The sequence below is a fragment of the Microcaecilia unicolor genome, chromosome 1, assembly GCF_901765095.1.
Source record: "Microcaecilia unicolor chromosome 1, aMicUni1.1, whole genome shotgun sequence".
Classification (NCBI taxonomy): Eukaryota; Metazoa; Chordata; class Amphibia; order Gymnophiona; family Siphonopidae; genus Microcaecilia; species Microcaecilia unicolor.
In genome coordinates, this window is record NC_044031.1 from 313458656 (window position 1) to 313486510 (window position 27855).

Here is a 27855-nt window from a genome sequence, read left to right on the forward strand (position 1 = left end):
TCTCTTTTTGCAGCCACAAGAATTGGTTAATATTTGTGATCGGTACCTGATAGCTGGTTTAACGATGGAATTTACTTTTCCACACTGCTCCAAATGTCTGCATCTCTGTGATAGATGTTGCAAACCTACCTCTTCAGGGTCCAACTCAAAGTCCTTCCCATTGTGCCCCTCCTCTTGATTCTCTTTTACAGATGGATAAGTGGGGTGGAAGCCAGTTTCTCTGCACTTTCCCAACTCCATAAACTGCCATCTATAACCCATCTTTGTGACATAAATCCTACACCCTTGTTCTTCCCCCAGCTCCTAGAATCTGTCTTAAATCGACTGTGAACTCCACAGGGAAGGGACTGCTTCTCTAAGAATCTTCTGTAGACAGGTAAGTCCATGTTGTAGCACTATATAAATGTTTAGCAGGAGGAGGAGGAAAGACCTCCAAACTCCCCCTACTCCAGACAGCCCAGCAGAAGAGGAGAGGGCCTCACTCCCACCACCAGCCTCCTAACCAACAAGGAAAGGGGAAAGGGAATGGGACTTATATACCGCCTTTCTGTGTTTTTTTCCAACTACATTCAAAGCGGTTTACATATTATGTACAGGTACTTATTAGCACCTGGGACAATGGAGGGTTAAGTGACTTGCCCAGAGTCACAAGGAGCTGCAGTGGGAATCAAACCCAGTTCCCCAGGATCAGAGTCCGCTGCACTAACCATGAGGCTACTCCTCCACTCACAAGGCCTCTACTTTTAGGTGTACCCACCACATTTGTTTTCAGCAAATAAAATCTGGAGGTACACTCGGTTTATAAACCAAATGCTATATTTTATTTCTACATGTAGTGTGTACTCAGTTCTTGAATGTGGTGTAAAAGAAAGAAATAATGCAAGTGAGATGTAACTATAGATGTTATGTGTTGTGAAAAAGCAATGTAAATGTGTACACACATTAGAGGGACACAGAATTAAATGTACACTAGTGTTCACTAGTGCTATTAAGTCAATCTTGCTTGCCAATCTAGCATAGGTCTCTGCCAGGACTCTTCGTTTCTCTAGAACAAAAATTCTCAAAGCTGTTTTGTGACACCACAGACAATGCGTTTTCCAACTATCTGGATTGAATATACTCAAAATCTCTCCCATCTATACTAGAAACCCACAGCATGCAAATTAGCTTCTGCATATTCATTGTGGATATCCTGAAAACTCGACTGACTGTAACTTGATGAGAAAATTGTACTAGAGTAATGCACATTTTCGGTTAGCCCAAAAGAGTTTGCAAAAGGTAAGAACCCCAAACTGTCGAGTGAAAAATAAAATAGGGCTGGTTAAAAGCAGGGTTGTGCATGAGAGACTTCAACTGGTTTCAATTAGGATACCCCAGGTTAAATAAATTTTACATGTATACAAAGAAAATACTGCTACCTAAATAGAGTGAAAGGGGCGTCTGTTCCAGATCCAGTTTCTATTGTCCTCCTTAACACCAAAACTGTTTATATATAAAAAAAAAAAAGTTCACAAATAGCAAAATACCTTCCAAAAGAAGTGAGAGGGACTGGATACCTAGGGCAGTGTTCCAGTCCAGTGTGGCTACTGCCTATACTTGGCTGCAAAGGATAGGTGGATCCACAGCTTGGTCCAAGTTATTAGTGCTGTGGGCAGGTCTATGGCAACATGAAGCCTCGCTGTGGTTCTGAATATCTATTTTGGTCCATACCAAATATCTTTATTAATAACACTCCCTCATTGGGGAATAGAAGCCATTACAAAAGCCATCAGTCAGCATCCTTAAAATAATTGCCTTCAGAGGCAAGTTTATTTTGGGTAGACCAGGGCCCTGAAGAATATAGAACAATAAATAAATCCCTAGGACAGTAAAAACCACTTATAGTAACCTTCACTGTTAGATTCAATGAAGCTTGTTACATCAGGGTCTCACCATTCCTGGGGGATGAACAGTCTGCTAATTTAATCCCCAAACAGATAAATTCACCTCTGGGACACGATTCTATTCATAAATATATTCTATGACCCACAAAATCATTTTTAAAAATATCAAGTAATTGAAGATTGCAGCAGGCATGGTGAAAGTTACATTTAGAAGCAGTATGACCCTTAAACCAGTACAAGGGCCTTGCTTCATTATTAACACGGTTTTTCTCTGCCATGGTACACCAAAAGGATATGGGATTTTAGGAAAAGCTCAATACAAGGGAATTCATTGTGAGCATGCCACAGATGGACTGAAACAGGAGACATGCTGGAATACAGCTAGAGTAAGAGAGAGCAGCGCAGGCTGAAGCAAGGGAAACATTCTAGGTTCACAGGGTGAAAACAGGATAGAAATCATTAAACAAAACATTTAGCAGAAGTCTACTCTAAAATGCAGTTCAAGAGGTACTAGAACTGATTCGTAATTTGCATAGAGAAACCATTTCTGAGATTCTTCCCATGAGCCACCAACACCTTCCCCCTCCCCGCTTGTACAATATTATTTACTTAGAAAAGGGAGGACTTACAGAAAAAGTCATATGGCTGTGTTATTTAACTATACATTTTAGCCTGGGATGTCTTACCTCTCCCCAGCCCCACTCCACCACCAGCAACCACAGCAAATGTTCTTTGCCCGGGGCAGAATAATTTTCTACTGAAAGTCATTGCATCCCTCCTTTTTAATGGCATTTCCCTTTGCTGAGCATTGTTGGGCTCTTCCTTTACCAGATTTACAAACAAAAGAAGGGAGGGAGACAAGACCGGCTTGAAGTGAAAAAATAAAATAAAATAAAATAAACAGAACCCAAGATCTAGAATCTGTCACCAGGAATCAAGGTGTCTCCCGTGCCTGCTCTTCTGATCCTCCCATGATATGGTTTTCAAGGTCATAGTTATGCATACCAGTTTATCAGGATGCAATGGAAGTTCCAAATTCATACTGCAAATGGCTTACGGGGTCCGAGACACACTAGTATCAGAGGTGCTGGCAAATGGCGCATCAAGGTCATGAGGAGGTCACACACAGGCTCACCTCCCCCCATCGTCTCTGTAAAGTAACCTGGGGTGTAAAAAAGGGGTCTCTAAAGTGGCAGGGCTCAGAAGTGTGTTTTTAATTTATGTATACTTATACCAGCAAAATATCCCAAACTCGTGAAAAGTGGTGCCTCTTACCCACTATGCACCTAGGCATCCCCTATGCAGGCCAAGAGAAGAATAATTATTAGTACAATTAGTTATGGAAGGATTGATGCGTAAGTTCTTAATGAGTGCATGGAGTCACCCAGGTCTCCACTGATATATGGTGCTTTCGTCTTTGAACCTGTCAGAAAAACAACTGAATACTCTTATGTACTTGGAATATTCTGGAAACACACCTGTTAACACTCAGCCAAAATCCACTATCAAATTTTCTTTGCAAGTTATTTTTGGAGCTGTTAGACCCAACCTACCCTCCTTCTTCCCTGAGCCCTTTACACTGGACAGTGTCTCACAGCTCGGTCACAAACAGAAGAAAACACCTCCACAAATAGGATGCACTAGGTAAACCAAACCAGTAGAGGAAAACAGAACCTCTTAAAGATGGTGTCCAAAAATGCTTTATTTCAATAATCTTGAAGATTAATGAAATAAAGTATTTTTGGACATCATCTGCAAGAGATTGTATTCTCCTCTACTGTTTTTTTTTTTGCCCAGCGTCTCACAGCTGACATCACACATGCTGGTATGAAATTTGGGATATTATCTGTGCCCTGGTTTGGCATGCACCTGGGGGATCAGAATGTGTGATAATCTGAGACGCTCTGCCCCATACGGCAGCTCCCACGAGCACAGGAATACACCTCACAGTAATATCAGCAAAGGCAAGTGTAGGGTGTAAGAACAGGTCATGTGTGCTTGGAAAATACTGAACCAGATCTCCCAAAAAGGGAGAAAACCTTTAGTACCAATGATCCTAAGGGTGTACAGTAACTCTACACCAGCACAAATTCAATTAAATCAGCAAGAGGAAAAATAAACAAACAAAAAACAAAACAACCAAGAAAAGCACCTTTTCTATTTCTTCTTATGTTACTGGTTCCCTAGCAAACAGTAACTTCCTCACTGGGTGCCTTCGCCTGTGGCACTGTTTTTTTCATTAAGCCACCCTCACTGCTGCTGGAAGATCTCTTTTTTTGGCATCTTCTCTTTCAAAAATATTTACTTTACCCTTCTGGAATAAAATACTGTGCATACCACACACAGTGGCAGAATTAGTGTTGGCTAGGAGACAGTTTTAGCCAAGGCAGACAATTATTAACCAATAAACAAAGTGCATGGGATTTGAAAGTCACAGAGCAGCCAGGCTGCAGCATGAAAAGTGCTTTTGTACCCTGTGACTTAAGGCAGCAGGCATAATCCAAAATGCCCCCTCCAGGAGCCAGCAGATTCAGCTCCTATGATTACCACTAATATGCCATACCAGTCTAAGAATCATGACTCTCGCACTCTTAACCGCTTGATGCCCCAAGGAGCACTGGATACGCGAGAGTTGTTCTCAGTGAACACATGCCTCTATTCCCAGAGCATGGCATTCCCACCAGGTACCTATCAGCAGCTACTGGCGCAGCCACTAGGCTACCGCCTTATGTATCTGTCTTCAGGAGCACCTCAGGTTCAGACAGGGAGGAGTACAGGGTATAGCCCAGCTCATCCACTTCCTCAGGGGTCAGCTCGCAAAACAGATTCACTTTGGGGTTCACCGCAGAGGGCAAGCTGCCCCTTTCCAGATAGCCAATCAGCTCCCGGATGACCTGCAGGAAGCGGTCAGCCAAGGCATCCTGTGACCAGCATGGCTCTTGATCGCTCACATGCAGAATCACGTTGGTCAGCTGGGAGGCGTTTAACCGGTTTAAGGAGGGGTTGAACCTGCAGATGGTTTTGAGGATCTTCAGGCAGATACAACGGCACCCAGCATCCTGTTGGTCCACCGCCCGCAATCTTGCCGTCTCTGAGGCACGCAAACTCAGGCGCCACATGTTGCCACACTCAGCAAAGCGGTGAGGCTTGGCAATCAACACAGTGTCTTCCATGACTAGGGTGGGAAGGAAGTCAATGAAAAGTCTACGTTCAGCCTCATACTGGACCTCCAGCATTAGGGTGTCTGAGGGCACCACTGGCCGAATGATGTAGTCCAGGAGGCTCCCAATGGCCGGCCAGTTGATGGAACCTGCTACCACTTTCTCAAAGTTCTCTACCACCACCTTGGGTGACAGGTAGCCTCCCACTATGCAGCGGTCCCAATAGCTACTACCTTTGGGGAAGTACTCCAGGTTCTCGCGCCGCACCAAGCAGAAGCCTGGCACATTCATGATAGTGTCTTCACCAGGGATGCAGGACCACAGATTCCGCTCCACCACTAAGGGGACCATGAGCTGGATGTGATCAGCCGTCATTACCTGCAACCAAAGGAAAAAAAGACAGGGAGATGTGTCCAAGTCAAATCTCAGGTGTTGAGGAAGAACATCTCATTCAATATCTCATATATTCTAAATTAAATCAGCTATTTTCCTATCAGGGTACTGACATCATTATCATCAGTAGGGAAAGGAAAAGAGAGGAGCATTGTTTTACAGCTTTCACTGGTCTAGTATAAATTAGAAGGATAGACAGACAGGTGCTCTGGCTGGGTCAGTGCAGCATGCAACACTAACTTCAAGAAACAAAATTACTACCTAGCCAGCAGCTGGACCCTACCACCCTCGCCCTTTTGGTAATAGGATGTGAGCAAATAATAGAAACTGAGACCAGTTTTCAGAACAGGACAGTATACATCAGTAACAGATAAGACCACAAATATGTGATAGGGAATGCCATACCAAGAAGCAGAAGCTTCATTTCTGAGATGGTGTTTGCCAAACTTGACCTCAAGAACCCCACTCCAGCTAACTGAGTTTTCAAAATATCCTCCATGAATGTTCCAGAATTTGCGAACTAAGATTTAATGCTAAAAATATGCAGAGGCATGCATTTGGATACCAAAGCCCAAGACAGCAGTACAGCTTAAGGGGTGAAGTACTTCTGTAATTGAAAGAAGAGCGTATATGATTTATTTATTTTTTATTTGTAGCATTAGTATCCCACATTTTCCCACCAATTTGCAGGCTCAATGTGGCTTAATTATGCCGTAATGGTGATCGCCATTTCCGGGTAGAGAATTACAAATGGTATTGCATTAAGGCGCATACATGGTGAAGTATAATACAATATGGTATTGCATAGAGGTTCCTGAGTGACAGAGTAAATTATAACATAAGCTAGATATTCAACTATAAAAACTTCATTTCCGACATGAGAAGTAAAGTGGTCTTAAGGTGGCCAAACAGACAGAAAAGACAACAGCAAAAGCCAGAATGATGCTTGGGTGCTTAGGGAGAAGAAAGGCTAGTAGGAAAAAGGAGGCAATAATGTCTCTGTGTAAGTCTCTGGTAGGATTTCATTTAGAGCAGGCCTTGACAAATTTTCTTGGGATCTAAGAGCCAGCCCAAAAATGTAGGAGCCAGACTCAGAACAACCAGATTTATGCACATTTATAAGTCACAGTAATGTACTACTACTACTACTACTATTTAGCATTTCTATAGCGCTACAAGGCATACGCAGCGCTGCACAAACATAGAAGAAAGACAGTCCCTGCTCAAAGAGCTTACAATCTAATAGACAAAAAAATAAATAAAGTAAGCAAATCAAATCAATTAATGTGAACGGGAAGGAAGAGAGGAGGGTAGGTGGAGGCGAGTGGTTACAAGTGGTTACCAGTCAAAAGCAATGTTAAAGAGGTGGGCTTTCAGTCTAGATTTAAAGGTGGCCAAGGATGGGGCAAGACGTAGGGGCTCAGGAAGTTTATTCCAGGCGTAGGGTGCAGCGAGACAGAAGGCGCGAAGTCTGGAGTTGGCAGTAGTGGAGAAGGGAACAGATAAGAAGGATTTATCCATGGAGCGGAGTGCACGGGAAGGGGTGTAGGGAAGGACGAGTGTGGAGAGATACTGGGGAGCAGCAGAGTGAATACATTTATAGGTTAGTAGAAGAAGTTTGAACAGGATGCGAAACCGATTAGGAGCCAGTGAAGGGTCTTGAGGAGAGGGGTAGTATGAGTAAAGCGACCCTGGCGGAAGATGAGACGGGCAGCAGAGTTTTGAACCGACTGGAGAGGGGAGAGGTGACTAAGTGGGAGGCCAGCAAGAAGCAGATTGCAGTAGTCTAAACGAGAGGTGACAAGGGTGTGGATGAGGGTTTTGGTAGAGTGCTCGGAAAGAAAGGGGCGGATTTTACGGATGTTGTAAAGAAAGAAACGACAGGTCTTGGCGGTCTGCTGGATATGAGCAGAGAAGAAGAGAGAAGAGTCAAAGATGACCCCAAGGTTTCGAGCTGAGGAGACAGGGAGAATGAGAGAGCCATCAACAGAAACAGAAAACGGGGGGAGCGGGGAGGTGGGTTTGGGGGGGAAAATGAGAAGCTCGGTTTTGGTCATATTTAATTTCAGGTGGCGTTGAGACATCCAGGCAGCAATGTCAGACAAGCACGCTGAAACTTTGGTTTGGATGCAAGGTGAGATATCAGGGGTAGAAAGGTAGATTTGGGAGTCATCAGCATAGAGATGGTAGGAAAAGCCATGGGATGAGATTAATGAACCAAGGGAAGAAGTGTAGATAGAAAAGAGGAGGGGACCAAGAACAGAACCCTGAGGTACGCCGACAGGCAGAGGGATAGAAGTAGAAGAGGATCCACCAGAGTGAACACTAAAGGTGCGGAGGGAGAGGTAGGAAGAGAACCAGGAAAGGACAGAGCCCTGGAATCCAAGTGAGGACAGGGTATCGAAAAGTATGCTGTGATCGACAGTGTCAAAAGCAGCGGAAAGATCAAGAAGAATGAGGATGGAATATTGACCTCTGGATTTAGCCAGTAATAGGTCATTGGAGACTTTAGTAAGCGCAGTTTCGGTTGAGTGGAGAGGGCGAAAACCAGATTGTAATGGGTCAAGAATAGCATGTGAGGAGAGAAAATCAAGGCAGCGGCGGTGAACAGCACGCTCAAGTAATTTGGAGAGAAAAGGAAGGAGAGAGATGGGTCGGTAATTAGAGGGACAAGTAGGGTCAAGTGAAGGCTTCTTAAGGAGAGGTGTGACCACAGCATGTTTAAAGGCAGCAGGGACAGTCGCAGTGGAAAGTGAGAGGTTGAGAATGTGACAGACAAAAGGAATAAGAGTAGGAGAGATGGCATTAAGAAGGTGGGTGGGAATGGGATCAGAGGAACAGGTGGTACATTTTGAGGAAGAAAGGAGAAGTGTAGTTTCCTCAATATAGTAACTTCAGGAAAGGAGGAAAGGGAATGAGGGGAAGGAGAGAGAGGGGAACGGACTAGTGGAGGGAGAGCTGGTGAGGTAGAGAAAGCAAGGTTTATCTTTTGAACCTTGTTGTGAAAGAATTCAGCAAGGGTCTGAGGAGAGAGTTCAATGTGGTGAAGAGAAGTCGAGGATTAGAGCCAAGAGAGTTGGTCAGTTGGATATAATAATCCTGTTTGGCACGTAAAAGAGCAGATTGGAAGGAGGTCAGCATGAACTTAAAGTGTAAGAAATCAGCAAGGGCCCGAGATTTCCGCCAGAGGCGTTCGGCGGAGCGGGTGCAGGAACGTAGGTAGCGAATATTAGAAGTCAGCCAAGGTTGGGGTTTTGTACGCCTTACAGGGCGGGTCATCAAAGGTGCAAGAGTGTCTAAGGCAGAGGATAGAGTATTGTTGTAAGAAGAAACAGCCTCGTTGACAGACGTGGATGGTGCCACAGTAGAGAGGAGGTTTGAAACATGGGAGGATAGAGATGATGGGTCAATATCGTGAAGATTCCTAGATAAATTAGATAGGATAGGACGGGACTGGGAGGGAGGAGATTTAAGTGTGAAAGTTATAAGATGGTGATCAGAGGCAAGGAAACTAGAAGGTGAACAGTTGGAGGAGAAGATGAGATCAAGACAGTGACCATTTTGATGAGTGGGGGAGGTGGAGCATAGTTGGAGATTAAAGGACGACGTTAAAGCGAGTAACTTGGAAATATAAGAGTTGGCAGGATCATTAGCAGGAATATTAAAGTCACCAAGGATGAGAGAGGGGGAGGAAGGATCATGGAAGAAGGCAAGCCAGGCGTCAAAGTCACTGAGAAAGGATGAAAGGGACTTATCAGGGGGACGATAAATGACCGCTATTCGAAGAGGCAGAGGAGAGAAAAGGCGGATAGAGTGGACTTCAAAGGAGGAAAAACAGTGAGATTGAGGTGGAAGAAGGGGTTGAAATCTGCAGGAGGGAGAGAGAAGTAGTCCAACACCGCCCCCACGGCCAGCAGGGCGAGGAGTATGTGAAAATAGATAACCGCCATGGCACAGGGCTGCGACTGAAGCAGAGTCATCAGGGCAGAGCCAGGTTTCTGTTATGGCGAGCAGATGGAGGTGACGCGAGATAAAGAGGTCCTGGATATAGGGGAGTTTGTTACAGCCCTAACTCATCAGAGCAGAAATATCCACTTTCCATCCCCACTCTCCAGAAAAAATTTAAAATATTTTTTAGTGCATGGGTAGCGCGCGCTGATTGGGAACTTACCGCAGGACACCTGAGCCAGTCCCACCATAAACGTTTTAAGATGGTAAACAAGCAGTTACCGCAGCTTAGTAAAAGGATCCCAGAGATAATTGGTATTATCTCTGGGATCCTTTTACTAATAGATACCATATTCCAATACTAAAGTGAACATTAAAATTCTTTTGTCAACTACTGAGCAAGATGTAAATAGGAACAACAATCATAGTTTGAAATGTCTATATGTGAACACCAGAAGAACCATCTACCTGTCCAGGATAAACTGACAGATGTAGAAAAGTTATCAGAAATTAGGGAGGCTAACAAACTGGGCAGCACACTAATAATGGGCGATTTCAATTACCCCGATATTGACTGGGTAAATGTAACATCAGGGCATGCTAGGGAGGTAAAATTCCTTGACGAAATCAAGGACTGCTTTATGGAGATGGTACAGGAGCCAACAAGAGGAGGAAAAATTCTAGACCTAGTCCTTAGTGGCACGCATGATCTGGTGCATGAGGTAATGGTACTGGGACCGCTTGATAACAGCGATCAAAATATGGAGTAAGTACACACAGGCAATCCAATACATTAGCATTTAACTTTCAAAAAGGAGACTATGATAAAATGAGGGGGGGGGGGGGGGGGGGGGGGGAAACAAAAAAACAGAGGAACAGCTGCAAAGGTCAAAAATTTACCATCCTGGAAGCCCAGGCCAAATATATTCCGTGTATTAAAAAAGGAGGAAGGAAGACCAAACGACAGTCGACAAAGGAAGCTATTAGAGCTAAAAGAAAATCCATCAGAAAATGGAAGAAGAATCCGACTGAAAATAATAAGAAACAGCATAAGGAATGGCAAGTCAAATGCAAAGCGCTGATAAGGAAAGCAAAGAGAGACTTTGAAAAAGAAAATTGTGTTGGAGGCAAAAACACACAGTAAAATTTTTTTTAGGTATATTAAAAACAAGAAGCTGGCAAAAGAATTTGTTGGACCACTAGATGACCAAGGGGTAAAAGGGGCAATCAGGAAAGACAAAGCCATAGCAGAGAAATGAATTCTTTGCTTCAGTCTTCACTGATGAAGACTTGGGAGAGATACTAGTGCCAGAAATGGTATTCAAAGCTGACAAGTCAGAGAAACTGAATGAAATCTCTATAAACCAGGAGGATGCAATGGGGCAATCTGACAAATTGAAGAGTAGCAAATCTCCTGGACCGGATGGCATTCATCCCAGAGTACTTGCAGAACTGTTATTAGTAAGATGTAATCTATCTTTAAAATCAAGCATAGTACTGGAATCTTGGCAGGTGGCCAATGTAAAGCCAATTTTTTAAAAAGGTTCCAGAGGAGATCCGGGAAATTATAGACCGGGGAGCCGAATGGCGGTGCCGGGCAAAATGGTACAGAGTTATTATAAAGAACAAAATTACAGAGCACATCCAAAAGCACTGATTAATGAGACAAATCCAACATGGATTTAGTGAAGTGAAATCTTGCTCACCAATCTATTACATTTCTTTGAAGGGGGTGAACAAACACCTGGATAAAGGTGAGCCGGTCAATATTGTGTATCTGGATTTTCAAAAGGCGTTTGACAAAGTACCTCATGAAAGACTCCAGAGGAAATTGGAGAGTCATAAAATAGGAGGTAGTGTTCTATTGTGGATTAAAAACTGGTTAAAAGATAAAAAAACAGAGTAGGGTTAAATGGTCAGTATTCTCAATGGAGAAGGGTAGATAGTAGGGTTCCTCAGGAATCTGTGCTGGGACCACTTCTTTTTAACATATTTATAAATGATCTAGAGATGGGAGTAAGTAGTGAGGTAATTACATTTGCTGACGACACAAAGTTATTCAAAGTTGTTAAATCGCAAGAGGATTGTAAAAAATTATAAGAGAACCTTACAAGACTAGGAGATTGGGTGTCTAAATGGCACATGACGTTTAATGTGAGCAAATGCAAAGTGATGTATTGGGAAAGACGTACCCGAATTATAGCTATGTAATGTAAGGTTCTACGTTAGGAGTCACCGACCAGGAAAAGGATCTAGGTGTCATCGATGATACGTTGAAACCCTCTGCTCAGTGTGCGGCTGCAGTTAAGAAAGCAAATAGAATGTTAGGTATTATTAGGAAAGGAATGGAAAACAAAAATGAGTACGTTATAATGCCTTTGTATCACTCCATGGTTCAATTCTCAAAAAAGATATAGTGGAATTAGAAAGGGTACAGAGAAGGGTGACGAAAATAATAATTGGGATAGGATGACTTCCCTATGAGGAAAGGCTAAAGTGGCTAGAGCTCTTCAGCTTGGAGAAAAGTCAGCTGAGGAGTGATATGATAGAGGTCTATAAAATAATGAGTGGCGTGGAATGGGTAGACATGAATCGCTTGTTTACTTTTTCCAAAAATACTAGGACTAGGGGGCACACAATGAAACTACAAAGTAGTACATTTAAAATGAATCAGAGAAAATATTTCTTCACTCACAGTGTAATTAAACTCTTGAATTTGTTGCTGGAGAATGCGGTAAAAGCAGTTAGTTTAGCGGAGCTACTGCTAGTGATATGCAACTTATCCTTAAAATCGAGCGTGGTACCGGAAGATTGGAGGGTGGCCAATGTAACGCCCATTTTTAAAAAAGGCTCCAGGGGAGATCCGGGAAATTATAGACCGGTGAGTCTGACGTCGGTGCCTGGGAAAATGGTAGAGGCTATTATTAAAAACAAAATTACAGAGCACATCCGAGGACATGGATTACTGAGACCAAGTCAGCATGGCTTTTATGTGGGGAAATCTTTTGACCAATTTACTTCAATTCTTTGAAGGAGTGAACAAACAGTGGACAAAGGGGAGTCGGTTGATATTGTGTATCTGGATTTTCAAAAGGCGTTTGACAAGGTACCTCATGAAAGGCTACAGAGGAAATTGGAGGGTCATGGGATAGGAGGAAATGTCCTATTGTGGATTAAAATCTGGTTGAAGGATAGGAAACAGAGAGTGGGGTTAAATGGGCAGTATTCACAATGGAGAAGGGTAGTTAGTGGGGTTCCTCAAGGGTCCGTGCTAGGACCGCTGCTTTTTAATATATTTATAAATGATTTAGAGATGGGAGTAACTAGCGAGGTAATTAAATTTGCTGATGACACAAAGTTATTCAAAGTCGTTAAATCACGACAGGATTGTGAAAAATTACAAGAGGACCTTACAAGACTGGGAGACTGGGCGGCTAAATGGCAGATGATGTTTAATGTGAGCAAGTGCAAGGTGATGCATGTGGGAAAAAAGAACCCGAATTATAGCTACGTCATGCAAGGTTCCACGTTAGGAGTTACGGACCAAGAAAGGGATCTGGGTGTCGTCGTCGATAACACACTGAAACCTTCTGCTCAGTGTGCTGCTGCGGCTAAGAAAGCGAATAGAATGTTGGGTATTATTAGGAAAGGTATGGAAAACAGGTGTGAGGATGTTATAATGCCGTTGTATCGCTCCATGGTGCGACCGCACCTTGAGTATTGTGTTCAATTCTGGTCGCCGCATCTCAAGAAGGATATAGTAGAATTGGAAAAGGTGCAGCGAAGGGCGACTAAAATGATAGCGGGGATGGGACGACTTCCCTATGAAGAAAGACTAAGGAGGCTAGGGCTATACAGCTTGGAGAAGAGAAGGCTGAGGGGAGACATGATAGAGGTATATAAAATAATGAGTGGAGTGGAACAGGTGGATGTGAAGCTTCTGTTCACGCTTTCCAAAAATACTAGGACTAGGGGGCATGCGATGAAACTACTGTGTAGTAAATTTAAAACAAATCAGAGAAAAATTTTCTTCACCCAACGTGTAATTAAACTCTGGAATTTGTTGCCGGAGAAAGTGGTGAAGGCGGTTAGCTTAGCAGAGTTTAAAAAGGGGTTGGACGGTTTCCTAAAGGACAAGTCCATAAACCGCTACTAAACGGACTTGGAAAAATCCAAAATTCCAGGAATAACATGTATAGAATGTTTGTACGTTTGGGAAGCTTGCCAGGTGCCCTTGGCCTGGATTGGCCGCTGTCGTGGACAGGATGCTGGGCTCAATGGACCCTTGGTCTTTTCCCAGTATGGCATTACTTATGTACTTATGTACTAAAAAAGGTTTGGATGGCTTCCTAAAGGAAAAGTCCATAGACCATTAATAAAATGGACTTGTGGAAAATCCACTGCTTATTTCTAGGAGAAGCAGCATAAAATGTACTGTTTTGGGATCTTGTCAGGTACTTGTGACCTGGTTTGGCCACTGTTGGAAACAGGATGCTGGGCTTGATGGACCTTCAGTCTGTTCCAGTATGGTAATACTTATGTACCTTTGCCATCTAGACATTGTTCTTCTAACTACCTTGATCCTGGTCTCTCTTTTTCCTTTTTTGATCTATTTAACTCCTTTTTACGGGGTCCACTGTCCATTTTTCCTCTCCTACACCTGGACATTGATCTTTCACTTTTATCTTATTTTACTCCATTTCTCTCTTCTCAATCTACCTCTTTTTCTGGACCCTCTCTATGTACTTATGGGTTCAGTCATCCCTACACTGATTCTCCCTTTCTAATCACCCTATTTCACTATCCACCCCCTCCTTACAGCCATCTCTTCTCATCCCAAGTTACCATTTACCTTTCCCTCCTTTCCATTTCTCCACTTCATGTTGCACTATGTTTCACTTTCCCATCTTTTATTTTACTCCCCCAGTCCATTTCTTCAAATCTACCTATCACCTATTTTCCACTCCCAGACCATCTTCCCCCTCTATTTACATTTTCCCTTCCTAGTCAATTATAAGTCTCCACTCTCTGCATTCCCACTTCACTCACATAATCCCTGCCCTGCTCTACCCTCTACCTAATAGCTGTTCTTGAATTCCTGAAAGCTCCAGTTGCTGAGCCTGCCCCACTTCCTTCCCCAGATACCTAATAGTAAAGAGCCTATTCACCTCCCCTCATTTTTCCAGTCCCCCTTCTGCCCCGGCACTCCAAACATCTAAATCCCTGCTTACACCTACCAGGCAAAATCCCAGACCCCATGGCTCTCTTTCTTCAGCATGAGCTTTCTCTCTTTCTCCTCCATCCAGCACTTGCCCTCTCTCCCACTCATCGTTTCCCCTTCTCCCTCCCGCATCTGCCTTTTTCTTTTTTTCTCACTGAGCAACTGCCCCCTCTCTGGTACCTGCTACACCCCCCCCCCCCCACCATAGTCCCTGCCTATAATCATGTGGATGCAGTCGGCATTCTGACACAAACTAGGTCTGCAATAATAAAAGTGCAGCAGGCAGAGCTCTGTTCACAGCAGATGCATGCACTGAAGGCACTGTCGCATTCGTGCTCCCTCCTTTGACCTTAACTTTCCCTTACTAACAGAACGGCTGTGCACAAGAAGGGAGCAAGGATGCAGCAGTGCCTTCAGCACATACATTTGCTTCCTGCCTGCCTGATCTCTGCCTGCACATTTGTTCACTGGTAGACCCTGATCTCTGCTCCTGTCTGCACTCTTATCTCCACTGGAATCAGGGACAAGTGGTCACAACAGGTGCTTTAGTCCTGGACTTTACTTCAAAATTGGGCATCTGGTAACCTTGTTCCACACCTCCCCCCATGAACACAACACCCACTGCTCTTCCCCCACCACCATACAAGCAGAGGAAAAAAGAAAAAAAAAGAACAGTTGCATGATAGGCAGCAGCCTCGTCTTCTACAGTTCTGTGCTGAAAGTAAAATTTGAATCATACAGTCCAAACTTTACTTTTAGTACAAAACAGCAGAAGTGGCCTAGTGGTTAGAGTGGTGGACTTTGGTCCTGGGGAACTGAGGAACTGAGTTCGATTCCCACTTCAGGCACAGGCAGCTCCTTGTGACTCTGGGCAAGTCACTTAACCCTCCATTGCCCCATATAAGCCGCATTGAGACTGCCATGAGTGGGAAAGCGCGGGGTACAAATGTAACAAAAAAAAAAAGATGAGGCTGCTGCCAGACACACAGCAGCTTCTTCTTCCACTGTTTCTAGGGTGGACCTGGGCTCAGGTGGGCGGGAGGAGAGAGAGAGAGAGAGAGAGAGAGAGAGAGATATGCCTGTGCAGTTCAGAGGATCCGCATTGGGAAGTAAGAAGCAGAACCCATTGCTGTTCTTTCTGAAGCGCCAACTAAGCTGCCTTCTGCCGGCAAAACCTAGTTGCCAGGTCTGCGTCTAGGGTTTGTCGAGCCCCGATTCAGAGTACTATGTACAGTTCTGGAGAGTGCACCTTCAAAAAGATAAAAACAGGATGGAATCAATCCAGAGGGCATCTAATAAAGTGGGCAGTGGTCATAAAGTGTATGGGGACAAACTTAATCTCAATATGTATACTTTGGAAAAAAGGTGTGAGAGAGGAGAGAGATATGATGGAAACATTTAAATCTGTGGCACAAATGCACAAGGCAGGTCTCTTTCAATTGAAAGGAAGTTCCGAAATGAAGGGGCATAGGGTGAAAGTGAAAGGGGGGTGGAGGAAGTGACATCATTGGACAGAATGGCTGCATAAGAGATGAGCTCCCACTTCCCACAGTGAAATTCAGCACTTTCCCAGCACTTTAAAGCTTATTTTTGCAACAGCGGAGTGTCAGGCGATGGATTAACGAATGCAAACAGTTTTAAAAATGAGCTCACTCTCGGAGATGGCGGATCTTTCCCGCTACGCTTTCACAGGGGGAAAGCCAGCAGTGCACGCTCCGGCCCAGGAAACGGCGGCCACTGTAGGAGTATTTCTCTGTGTGTCTCACCTTGCTGGTGTTGGCCTGTATAATCCTATGACATCAAGATGGAGGCTGTAACCTATGACCTGCACAGCAGTGATTTCGCTAGTTCAGCTTACTGGAAAATCACTAGCAGACATGTCACACCAAGGACATGCTGTGGGCAAACCAGCCCCCCTTTATCTCCCTGAGAAGCTGAAGGCTCCAGCAAGGCGGGTGAGAAACAGAAAATGCATACCACAATGTAACAACTTGAAGGTCAAGAACAACGGACCCTTCTTGCCATGCAGTGAGCTAAAGAAGATCCAGATTGGGTTCCTGCAGTCACCTGACCGAGAGGTACAGGGAAAAGCGGGAACAAGGAAAAATCAGTTAGTCGAAAGCCCTGGAAGAGGGTGAAAGCGGACAAGAAGACGAGTGAGAGAGACCTGATAAGGTCCACCGTCTTGTGAACTGTGTATCGGAAGGAAGTAGCGTTGGTTCAGCCGTACCAGCCAGAGTGACTGTGACCCTGTTTGTGCAGAGGCCCTGGGATAATTCTGAGGCTAAGACTCGCTGTAAAAGTCAGCTTGAGTCGGAGAAGTAACCTGTGCCCACATCCAAGAGACTGCCAGAGAGAGACAGCCTGGTGAGTGACACAGTGATTTATTTCCTATTAGTCTGGGATTAGTGTTCAGAGTTTGCCTTAGCCAGGATAGGTTACCTCATGACTCTTGGTCAGGAAGATTGCTGCTAATAACCTTACTACCTCGTAACATAGTTGTAGCATTACCATTACCAATCAGTGGTGTGATTCATATAGTAACAGTAAGAATCAGTGTGTAGTGGTGACAATATAGTTTGTAATTTTATCAGTCATATTTTTGTATTCAGCTAAAGCTTTGCCAGAGTTTTTATATTTGTATCTTTCTATATTTTCTTATCTAAAATAAAAGCTAATATATATATCATCTGTGGCTTGGTTTCAGTTCTCTCACGGAACATCTGGTAAGGTGACAGATCCAAGGTTCTGTATAATAATACCCCTAGGCTGAGCTAGGAACCTTGGAATAAGTAATCTGTGGGTAATTGTTATCCTAAGTATTATTTATTTACGCCTACACTGCGCAGGTACAGGAGCGATCTGAGCAGGAGCGGATCGACGCACACCTAATGGGAGACGATCATGGTCCGTTCGTATCTAGCAACATTGGGAGCTGACCTGCGCGGGCAGATCCGCAAACTGGGCAATAGAGTGGAGGAGGCAGAGACTCGCATTGAGGAGAACGCCGAAGCTTTAGAATCTTTGGATAAACACACTATGGAGCTACACATTGGGCAGCAACAGCTGATGGATAAGCTAGAAGATCTGGAAAATCGGAAGCCGGCAGTGCAATCTTCGCTTTCAGGGTCTCCCGGAAATGCCTAATTACCAACACTGTGAATCAGTGGTTCAGCACTTAGTAAGTGCCCTGCTCACTACGGATGGCTCCTCACCTGAACCTAATACAGTCATTCTTGAACGGTCACATAGAGCATTGGGCTCACCGCAAAATAATATGCCTAAGGACATTATTGCTTGTTTTCAGGACTACAAACTTAAAGAAAAGGTTTTAAAAGCAGCAAGGCAAGCCCATAACTTTCAATGGGACTCCTATGAAGTGGAAATCTATCAAGATCTTGCATCAGCCACGCTTAAGTGTAGAGCTGATTTGAGGCTCGTCACACAAAGGCTCCATGAATTGGGCATCCGTTATAGATGGAGGCACAGTTTTGCATTAGTGTTTTATAAAGATGGGTGCTTACACCAAATCAAATCAATATCTGAGGCCCGTGAGATTTTACCAGAGGAGGTACCATCAGAACCTCCAGCGACTCCAAGCCAGCCCACGAAGGTCTCAGCTCCGACCGCACCTATCCAATGGCAAAGGGTGATGAAAGGACATAAACGTCTACAACATCAGCAGTCGGCAGCTCAGATCACCTGAGCTCTCCTTTGTGTTTGGAGATTTCCTCTCTTTTTTTCATAACTCATCACTAGTGCCTACTTTGTGTCTCATGAAAGCTAGTTGTTGAAGATATGGATGATGTAAAGTAACTGAGGACCTTTGTGTGATTGAGTTTCGTCTACAAAATGCTGGGAATGTAAAGGTTATTTGCTACATATGTCTATGATTTCATGTTAGTTGCACTATGATGGTATCATTAAGTGGGTTATGCGGTCAGTAAATGTTCGAACCCTACTTTCTCTAGTGACACCTCGCAAGGATGGAGGGTCATACAAACATGAGGGGAATTAAGGGGGAGGGTGGGGAAAGGGAAGGTTTTTTTTGGAGATATGTGAAGGAGAGGGGAAGGGACTGGACTGAGCGATATACTGAGGTGGGGGGTCTGGAGATGTAGGGTCATCCTTGTTGCTTTTGGTACTATTCTTTTAAATGGCAAATGTTAATATGGTGCTCCTGAATGCCAGGGGGTTGAATATTCCTATGAAACGGCAGCTTCTGTTCCGAGAGTTGCTCCGCCTTCAGGCGGATGTGGCCCTGGTGCAGGAGACATTTAAAACCTGCTCATGAGCGTTTATGTCATCATCGTAGCTATCCCAATCTATATTTTGCTTTCAATCATGATAACACAAAAACCCAAGGAGTTTTAATTGCCTTCAGTAACTCTAAGCCATGGCAAATTGGGAAAGTTGTTAGGGATAAGAGAGGCCGCTTCCTACTGGTAAATTTTTCATTGGGGGGGGGGGTGGTCAGGCCTACACCCTGGTCAATGTATATGGCCCAAATGCTGACCTTGGGGAACATCTGTCTTAACTAGATCAGCTTCTCCTAAAACATGTTGATAGGAGATTTTAATCTTACTCTCAATTCTCAGATAGATAATTCGGCCTCGGGGGTCCAATACACACAGCGAGATCGGGAGAAGCTACATAGGTTTCTAGTGCGATGGCACCTGACAGATCTCTGGCGATATGCAAATCCAATCCAGCGTGAGTATACCTATTTTTCATCGGTGCATAATTCTTCAAGGATTGATTTTTGGTTAGGTGACTCTTCTATACCCAAGTGGGTTCGTGGACATCAAATACTATCACATACTTGGTCGGACCATGCCCCAGTTTTGTTACATAGTAACACAGTAACATAGTAGATGACAGCAGAAAAAGACCTGCACGGTCCATCCAGTCTGCCCAACAAGATAAACTCATATGTGCTACTTTTTGTGTATACCTTACCTTGATTTGTACCTGTCCTGGAAGACATGAGCCCCACCACTTTGGCGGATGGATGATTCGTTATCAGATTTCGCCAACATTTCACAAATTGAAAAACAGATAAAAGACTATATTGAATTAAATGATAACGAGGAGGTTTCACCAGGAATTCTGTGGGAAGGCCTTAAAGCAGTTATTAGGGGCCACCTTATCTCACTGAAGGCCCATGTGAGGAAGGCATGATTTACTGCAGAAAAAACACACTCAGGAAGCAGCTCTCCCCTCTCCAATCGGTTCAAAACTCTGCTGCCCGTCTCGTCTTCCGCCAGGGTCGCTTTACTCATACTACCCCTCTCCTCAAGTCGCTTCACTGGCTCCCTATCCATTTTCGCATCCTGTTCAAACTTCTTCTACTAACCTATAAATGTACTCACTCTGCTGCTCCCCAGTATCTCTCCACACTCGTCCTTCCCTACACCCCTTCCCGTGCACTCCGCTCCATGGATAAATCCTTCTTATCTGTTCCTTTCTCCACTACTGCCAACTCCAGACTTCGTGCCTTCTGTCTCGCTGCACCCTAAGCCTGGAATAAACTTCCTGAGCCCCTACGTCTTGCCCCATCCTTGGCCACCTTTAAATCTAGACTGAAAGCCCACCTCTTTAACATTGCTTTTGACTGGTAACCACTTGTAACCACTCGCCTCCACCTACCCTCCTCCTTCCTGTACACATTAATTGATTTGATTACTTTATTTTTGTCTATTAGATTGTAAGCTCTTTGAGCAGGGACTGTCTTTCTTCTATGTTTGTGCAGCGCTGCGTACGCCTTGTAGCGCTATAGAAATGCTAAATAGTAGTAGTGCTATGTCGACACGCCTCTCAACCACCACCACATCTCCTAGATCAGGCACACAAAATTCACATGGAATTACATGAACTCCAATTAGCAGACATCTCAGAGCAATTACAACCAGTTTGTCAATCTCATTTTGAATTTGGTAATAAAGCTAGCAGACTCCTGGCCCATAAACTTAAGCAGCAGACCACTAGAATCCATATTGTTAATCTTAAAGATGATGAGGGCTCGATACATACTGACCCCAGTAGGTTGCAAGACATGTTTCGCCAATATTATGAGCTTCTTTACACTCCAGACATTTGTCCATCAGAGGAGGCAATTTAGTTGTATCTTAATGGACTTGACTTGCCCAAGATGACAGAGGGAGCCAGACAGACGTTGTCTCAGCCTATAATTCTGGATGAGATATACGAGGCAATTCGAGGTCTCGCGCATAATAAAGCACCAGGCCCTGATGGATTCACTAACAAATTCTATAAAACGTTTGGTAGGGTGCTGGCCCCTCTGTTCCAGAGGGTGTTTAACTCTTTAAACGAGGGACAGCTCCTGCCACAAACTTGAAATCTGGCTACTGTAACAGTCATACCCAAACCTGGCAAGGATCCTCAGCTATGTAGTTCTTATAGACCTATCTCCCTTTTGGGGGTTGATTATACGATCTTTACTAAGATCTTGTCCTCCCGACTACAACGCTACCTTCCATCTTTGGTCCATGAAGATCAGGTAGGATTTATCCATGGCAGGCAAACCTTTGATAGTATACGGAGGGCCCTACATTTAATCTCTCAGGCTCAACTGACAACTTCCCCTCTATGTCTCTTATCACTGGACACAGAGAAGGCATTCGACAAGAGTGCACTGGCCATTCTTAGTTGCTGTCTTAGATAAAATTGGTATCTCTGGTCGATTTTCACACTGGCTCCAGTTGATTTACGATACGCCAAGTACAACTGTCTGAGTTAATGGTCAGTGCTCTCGCCCCTTTTCACTGCACCAAGGTACTCATCAAGGCTGTGCACTGTCCCCACTACTCTTTGTGCTAGTGGTTGAACCCCTGGCCATACATATATGCAGACATCCAGATATCAGGGGCCTCCGAGGTGGGGACCATGAATCACGAATCATTCTCTTTGCTGATGACATACTTCTCACCCTGGTGGATCCGGCGGCTTCTTTTTTAGCTGTCTCAGCAATACTGCAGAAATATGGTGCAGTTTCGGGGTTCAAGATTAATCTTAGTAAATCAGAGGCCCTCGATATAAACATTCCAGCCCAACAGATTGCTCTGTTACAGGCATAGTTTCTTTTCGATGGGCAGAGCGAAGTATACGATACCTGGGGATACACCTCCCTCGAGGTTTGGATGATGTATATAAAGCCAATTTCCCTGTCAAGGCACGTGAGTTATTTCTAAAACTGGATCGATGGGAAAGCTTAACGATCTCATGGCTGGGGCGTATTACTGTGGTGAAAATGATCCTACTTCATAAAATGTTGTACCTGTTTATGGCATTACTTATCTCCCTACCAGATTCCTTTATGCGAGGGTTGCAAAATAGGGTGTTCTCTTTCATTTGGAAAAAAAGGCCCCCAAGGGTGCATAGAGAGGATGTACTAATTGCGTGCACAGGGGGGAATGGGAGTTCCTTCTTTTCTTTTATACCACCAAGCGGCCCACCTTAGAATATTAGCGGACTGGCTCCAGGATGCTGGTAAGATATAGAAAAAGCTTAAACAGACATGATTGAACCCTTATCCACTAAAAGCAATACCCTGGCTTCCTGGTTGTCTCCTTAAAGAGATCAAAGGAGCACCACCATTACTTAAATGGCCCCTCATCACCTGGAGTAAGATACGAGACAGATGTTTCCCAGGCCGTGCCTACTTCACACACGTTTATTTGGTTTGCTCCAGGGTTTGCCCCAGGATCTCTGGATCCTTGCTATTGTACTTGGGAAGGTCTTGGCCTCCGCGAGCTAGGCCAGGTTTGGGAGGAAGGAGTGCTACTTCAGTTTGAAGAATTACATGAGGAATATGGGCTCCCTCCCTCTAATGCCTTCCAATATTATCAACTTCGGGATTTTATAACTCGTAGGGTGAGGGGGGACTTGAGCAAGCACTCAAGGGTGAGGGAGGTAGAAGAGGGATCTCTAGGATTTACAGGGCTTTCCTTATATATCGTAGGCCCATTGTATACTATCTATCAAAGTGGGAAAACGCCCTGGGGGTGTCCTATGATTATGCACAGTGGGAACAAGTTTTTCGGTCATTGCTTCAGATGTCCACCTCCAATGTCCTGGTGGAAAATGGCTACAAAATACTTTACTGTTGGTATTACACCCCTCAACGGTTGGCGAAAATGTTTCATCAGGGGTCAGCTCTATGCTGGCGCCAATGTGGGCTGGAGGGAGACATGTTCCATATTTGGTGGTCCTGCCCTCATGCCCAGACATTCTAGACCAGGGTTTTGAAGCTTGTTTTCAGTGTAATGAATGTTAATTATGAACTAAAAATGGACTATTCTCTTCTCCACTTTAAACCTCCACAAAAAATATTCTCTCATGCTTGGCTTGTTACTCTGAGTTACCTGAAACAAAACAAATTGTTTTTATTAAGTGTCATTTTCACCTCACTGGCTCAGTCAACTAGATAGCAATGCACCCGGAAGGTGTACAGCACTGAATGGTAGCACTACACACACTCCCAAGACAAAAAAAACAATGTAAATTTACAAATTATTCTCCGTGGTTGTTTTTTTGACATTGTCTCTTCAGCTATTTTGTAAAGTTCTACAGCTGTTCTCTGACAAACAGCACTAGGCCTTGCGGTATTGCCAGGAAGAAAACCACAGAAGCACCAAGAGCCTTAGGAAAATGGGACACGATTCTTTATTAGCAACTGTAGATATTCCAAGATAGACCCGACACGGGCCGTGTTTTGGCGCCTAGCACCTGCGTCAGGGGGTCTGGTGTTTTTCAAGACCGAAACATCAAGTCTGATAACAATCCGTATAGATTCAAAGCAAGTTGTGCTCGATGTGACAGGAAAGGCGAGTCCCTTCGTGTTTAGTTCAGAGATCTATGGTCTTATAGGGTGCCATCTGTTTCTGTCAATTTGGTTACACCAGACTAAAGTAGCTACCCCTTTTAAAATTTTTGTTTGTTTTTAACCCTGGGGAGGCATTTGGGTTTTGCAAACTGTCTCATTTCTTGAAAGATTCTTCCTTTCAAAAAGTGACTGCAAGGGATATCTGGTCTGTATTTAAGTGCTGTAACGCCTAGGTATAGGAATTGTTTTCACCAATTGTTAATGTCTGGGATACAGACATGGAAAGAAAAAAAAATAGCTGGAGAGCTGCAAGTGCAAATACACATAGTCAAGAAAATAAAATCCCAGGCCTGCAAGTCCTAATGGTGGAGGCAGAGTTAGATATTGTTGCAATTACAGAAACTTGACTCAATGAGTCGTATGGCTGGTATAAAGCCATACCAGGCTACGATATGTTCAGGAAGTAGCTCTTTATGTCAAAAGTAATAAAGCAATTAAAATGCAAGGAGCGTGGGAAAAGGAGGTAGTGGACAGTCTCTGAAAAGAGGAGATTTGTTTTATGAAGTTTCATTAATGAAGAACAGTGATGCTCTTGATTATGTGTTGAGGGTACAATTTGTATCTATGTTTTATTATGTATGGTTGCTTGTAAACCGCCTAGGTGTATCTGTGTATACATTTTTTTTTTTTTAAATCAATCAATCCTGTTTCCATCCATATGCGGAAGAAATGGAAAGAGATCTGGTTGAGGACGTCCTACATTCTCTGGCAATTAATCCCAGAGTCCAACTACATGTTGAATGAAGTAATATTTTCTCCAATTTGTTTTAAATTTACTACTTAGTAGCTTCATTGCATGCCCCCTAGTCACTGCATTTTTGGAAAGCGTAAACAAGCGATTCATGTCTACCCATTCCACTTCACTCCAGCCTGGAGAGGAGATGGCTGAGATGTTACAGCTCTATCAAAGGAAGAATCCACAAAAGGTGGAGGAACAGTAATCCCTACGACCGCTATAAGCCGTCTCCTCTCCAAACTGAAGAGACCTAGCCTCTTCAGCCTTTCCTCTTTAGCCATTCCCTTTACCATTTTTGTTGACCTTCTCTGTACCTTTTGTAATTCCGCTGTATCTTTTGATGCTGTGACCAGCATTGCACATAGTATTCGACAGACTGGATGGACTGTACAGGTCTTTTTCTGCCGTCACCTACTATGTTACTATGAGATGCGGTCACACCATGGAGTGATACAAAGACATAACATTCTCATTTTAGTTCTCCATTCCTTTCCTAATAATTCCTAACATTCTATTTGGTTTCTTAGCCGCCACTACAAACTGAGCCAAGGGTTTCAACGTATTATCAATGATGACATCTAGGTCTTTTTCCTGGACTCTGTCCTATTCCTTTCCTAATAATTCCTAACATTCTATTTGCTTTCTTAGCCGCCACTACATACTGAGCAGAGGGTTTCAATGTATTATCAATGATGACATCTAGGTCTTTTTCCCGGACTCCGTCCTAGTGTAGAACCTTGCATCACACAACTATAATTTGGGATCCTCTTTACTACATTCATCACTTTGCACTTGCCCACAGTAAATGTCATCTGCAATTTGGATGCCCAGTCTCATAAGGTCCTCTTACAATTTTTCACAATCCTCTTCTGATTTAAGAGCTTTGAATAACTTTGTCATCGGCAAATTTAAATGACCTCATTAATTACTCCTCTCTCTACATCATTTATAAATATGTTAAAAAAGCAGCGGTCCCAGCACAGACCCCTGAGGAATCCCACTATCTACTCTTCTCCATTGAGAATACTGAGCATTTAATCCTATTCTCTTTTTCTATCTTTTAACCATTAGAAGATTTTAAAAGTTTGAAACATCCTATCCGTGTAGTCAGAAATAAAGTGATCCTGGACTCCTCTGAAGGCGCTCTCTTCACACAAATAATGGAACCCAAGTAGGAAGGAGTGATCCCAGACCCGATTCTTTTTATGGAAAATGTGTTTCTAATATTTATTTATACATGCATTCTATTAACAAAAAACAAGTTTTGGTTCAAAGTGGCTTACAATTTACATTTTGGTGGAGTTACAATAGTGTTGTGCAATGTTAAGAGAGCATCTGTAGTTCATGTGGTTATTCATAGAGTTTTTGAAGAGATAGATTTGAAGTGGAAAAGGTAGTGGTAGCTTTTGTGTTCAATATCTGGGTAGCCAGCAACTTGAGCTCTAGTGATTATCAAATTGTACAGTTTAATATTACAGACAAGATGACAAAAGGTCACTCAAAATTTAAAGTCCTGTCGGTAAAACAGAAATGTACCTAAAGGAGGCCCTGATGGCTGGCATGATGGAATGATGTGGAAAAACAGTGGAGCTGCAAGAGAAGGAATACTTTTCTCTGTTAGGAAAATAAAAGAGATTTAAGAAACGGTTCTGGTTTTTAAAAGAAGTTGGCAGACAAAGTAAGGGCCATAAAATTGGCAATCAAAATGTACAAGGGTACTGAGAAAGAAGAGACGTGAGGGAAGATCATCAAGTCAGGCTGAAAGAGGTGGGGAAAGTAGTCAGAGGGGCAAACACACGATTGAAAAAAAATAATTACAGAAAAAGAAGGTGACAAAAACATTTTTCAAATACATCAGTAAGAGAAGGATCACAAGCGGGACTTGAAGATTAAGAGATGATAGGAAAAATGTGTGTGTGTGTGGGGCGGGGGGTGGAATCAAGGAAATGGCAAAACTACTAAGAAAATCTCTCTGCTGAATAAAGGTTTAAAGAAGGACCACTACTTAAAAGTAAATGGTAATGGGGTAGTGGGTGTTTACAGATGTGTTTATTTGGATCTAGAAATAAATCGAGAGGGTAATTCTAGCTGGATATGCAGGATATGTAAATGGCAGTATTCTAGTCAATTATGCATGTAAATGACTCCTTACAGAATACTGAGGACAGCTCAAAAGGGGAGGTGAGCCTCTCCCCTGAAAGGAGAGCTGCCACACTGAGGTCTAAATGAGAGCTATAAAAGCTAACCTACTCAGTCTGAAGGCGGAACTGAGTCAATCACATTGAGAAGAGAGCTATTCAGGGTGTTGAGTTACTGAGCCTACAAAGATAGGCAAATTACACAGCCTGTGAAGCAAGCTGAGTCCGTCAGCATGAGAAGACCGCCAGACATAGAAACATAGAAAAATGTAGGCAGATAAAGACCATATGGCCTATCCAGTTTGCCCATCCATGACATGTATTTTCCCTATCGCTCCCTTAGAGATCCTATGTACTTGTCCCAAGCTCTCCTGAATTCAGATACTGTTTTCGTCTCCACCACTTCTAGCAGAAGGCTGTTCCACAAATTCACCACCCTTTCCTTGAAGAAGTATTTCCTCAGGTTACTTCTGAGTCTATCCCCTTTCACCTTAATCCTATGCCCCCTTGTTCCAGAGTTTCCTTTCAACTGAGACCCGTCACTGAATTTATGCACAGGTATTTAAATGTCTCTACCATAATCTCCCCTTTCCCACCTTTCTTCCAAAGTATACATATTGAAATCTTTAAGTCTGTCCCCTTGTGCTTTATGACAAAGACCACTGACCATTTTAGTTGCCGCTCTCTGGACCGACTTCATCCTGTTTATATCTTTTTGAAGGTGCCATCTCCAGAATTGTACACAATATTCTAAATGAGATCTTACAGTCTTAGGAGCATCATCACCTCCTTATTCCTACTGGTCATTCCTCTCCCTATGCACACAAGCATCCTTCCAGGTTTCACCGTCACCTTTTCTGTTTGCCCACCTTAAGATCATCACATACGATCACACCCAAGTCCTGCTCCTCTTTTCTGCAGAAAATTCTTTATCCCCTAAACTGTACCGTTCCCTTGGGTTTTTGCAACCCAAATGCATAACCCTGCATTTTTTAGCACTAAATCTAGCTTTGCTAAGTCCTTCCTCGCGTTATCCACACCATCAGGTGTGTCTACTCTACTGCAAATTTTGGTATCATCTGCAAAGAGACAAACCTTACCAGACAGCCTTTCAGCAATATTGCTTACAAAAATGTTAAAAAGAACCGGCCCAAGAACAGAACCTTGCAGCACACCACTGGTAATTACCTTTTCCTCAGAATGAGCTCCATTTACCACTACCATCTGTCACCTTCCACACAACCAGTTCCTAGTCACTTTAGGACCCATACTGAGGGCACTCAGTTTATTAGTCGTCTTTGCAGAATCATGTCAAAGGCTTTGCTAAAATCTAAATACACCACATCTAGTGCTCTCCATCGATCCAACTCTGGTCACCTGGTTAAAACAATTAATCAGATTTGCCTGACAAGACCTGCACTAGTGAAACTATGTTGCCTCGGGTCCTGAAATCTATTGGATTCCAAAAAC

At 43.5% G+C, this 27855-nt stretch overlaps 1 protein-coding gene across 3 annotated transcripts in view; it reads right to left on the reverse strand.

Annotated features, from left to right (window-relative positions):
- Positions 1–687: 687 nt before the first annotated feature.
- MIEF1 (mitochondrial elongation factor 1) overlaps positions 688–27855 on the reverse strand; it is a 69476-nt gene continuing 42308 nt past the window's right edge. For all 3 annotated transcript variants that reach the window (XM_030208403.1, XM_030208393.1, XM_030208384.1), the window contains exon 5: positions 688–5422. In XM_030208403.1, coding sequence (XP_030064263.1) covers positions 4610–5422 — 813 coding nt within the window. In that variant the 3' untranslated portion in view covers positions 688–4609. The remainder of the gene's footprint in view (positions 5423–27855) is intronic.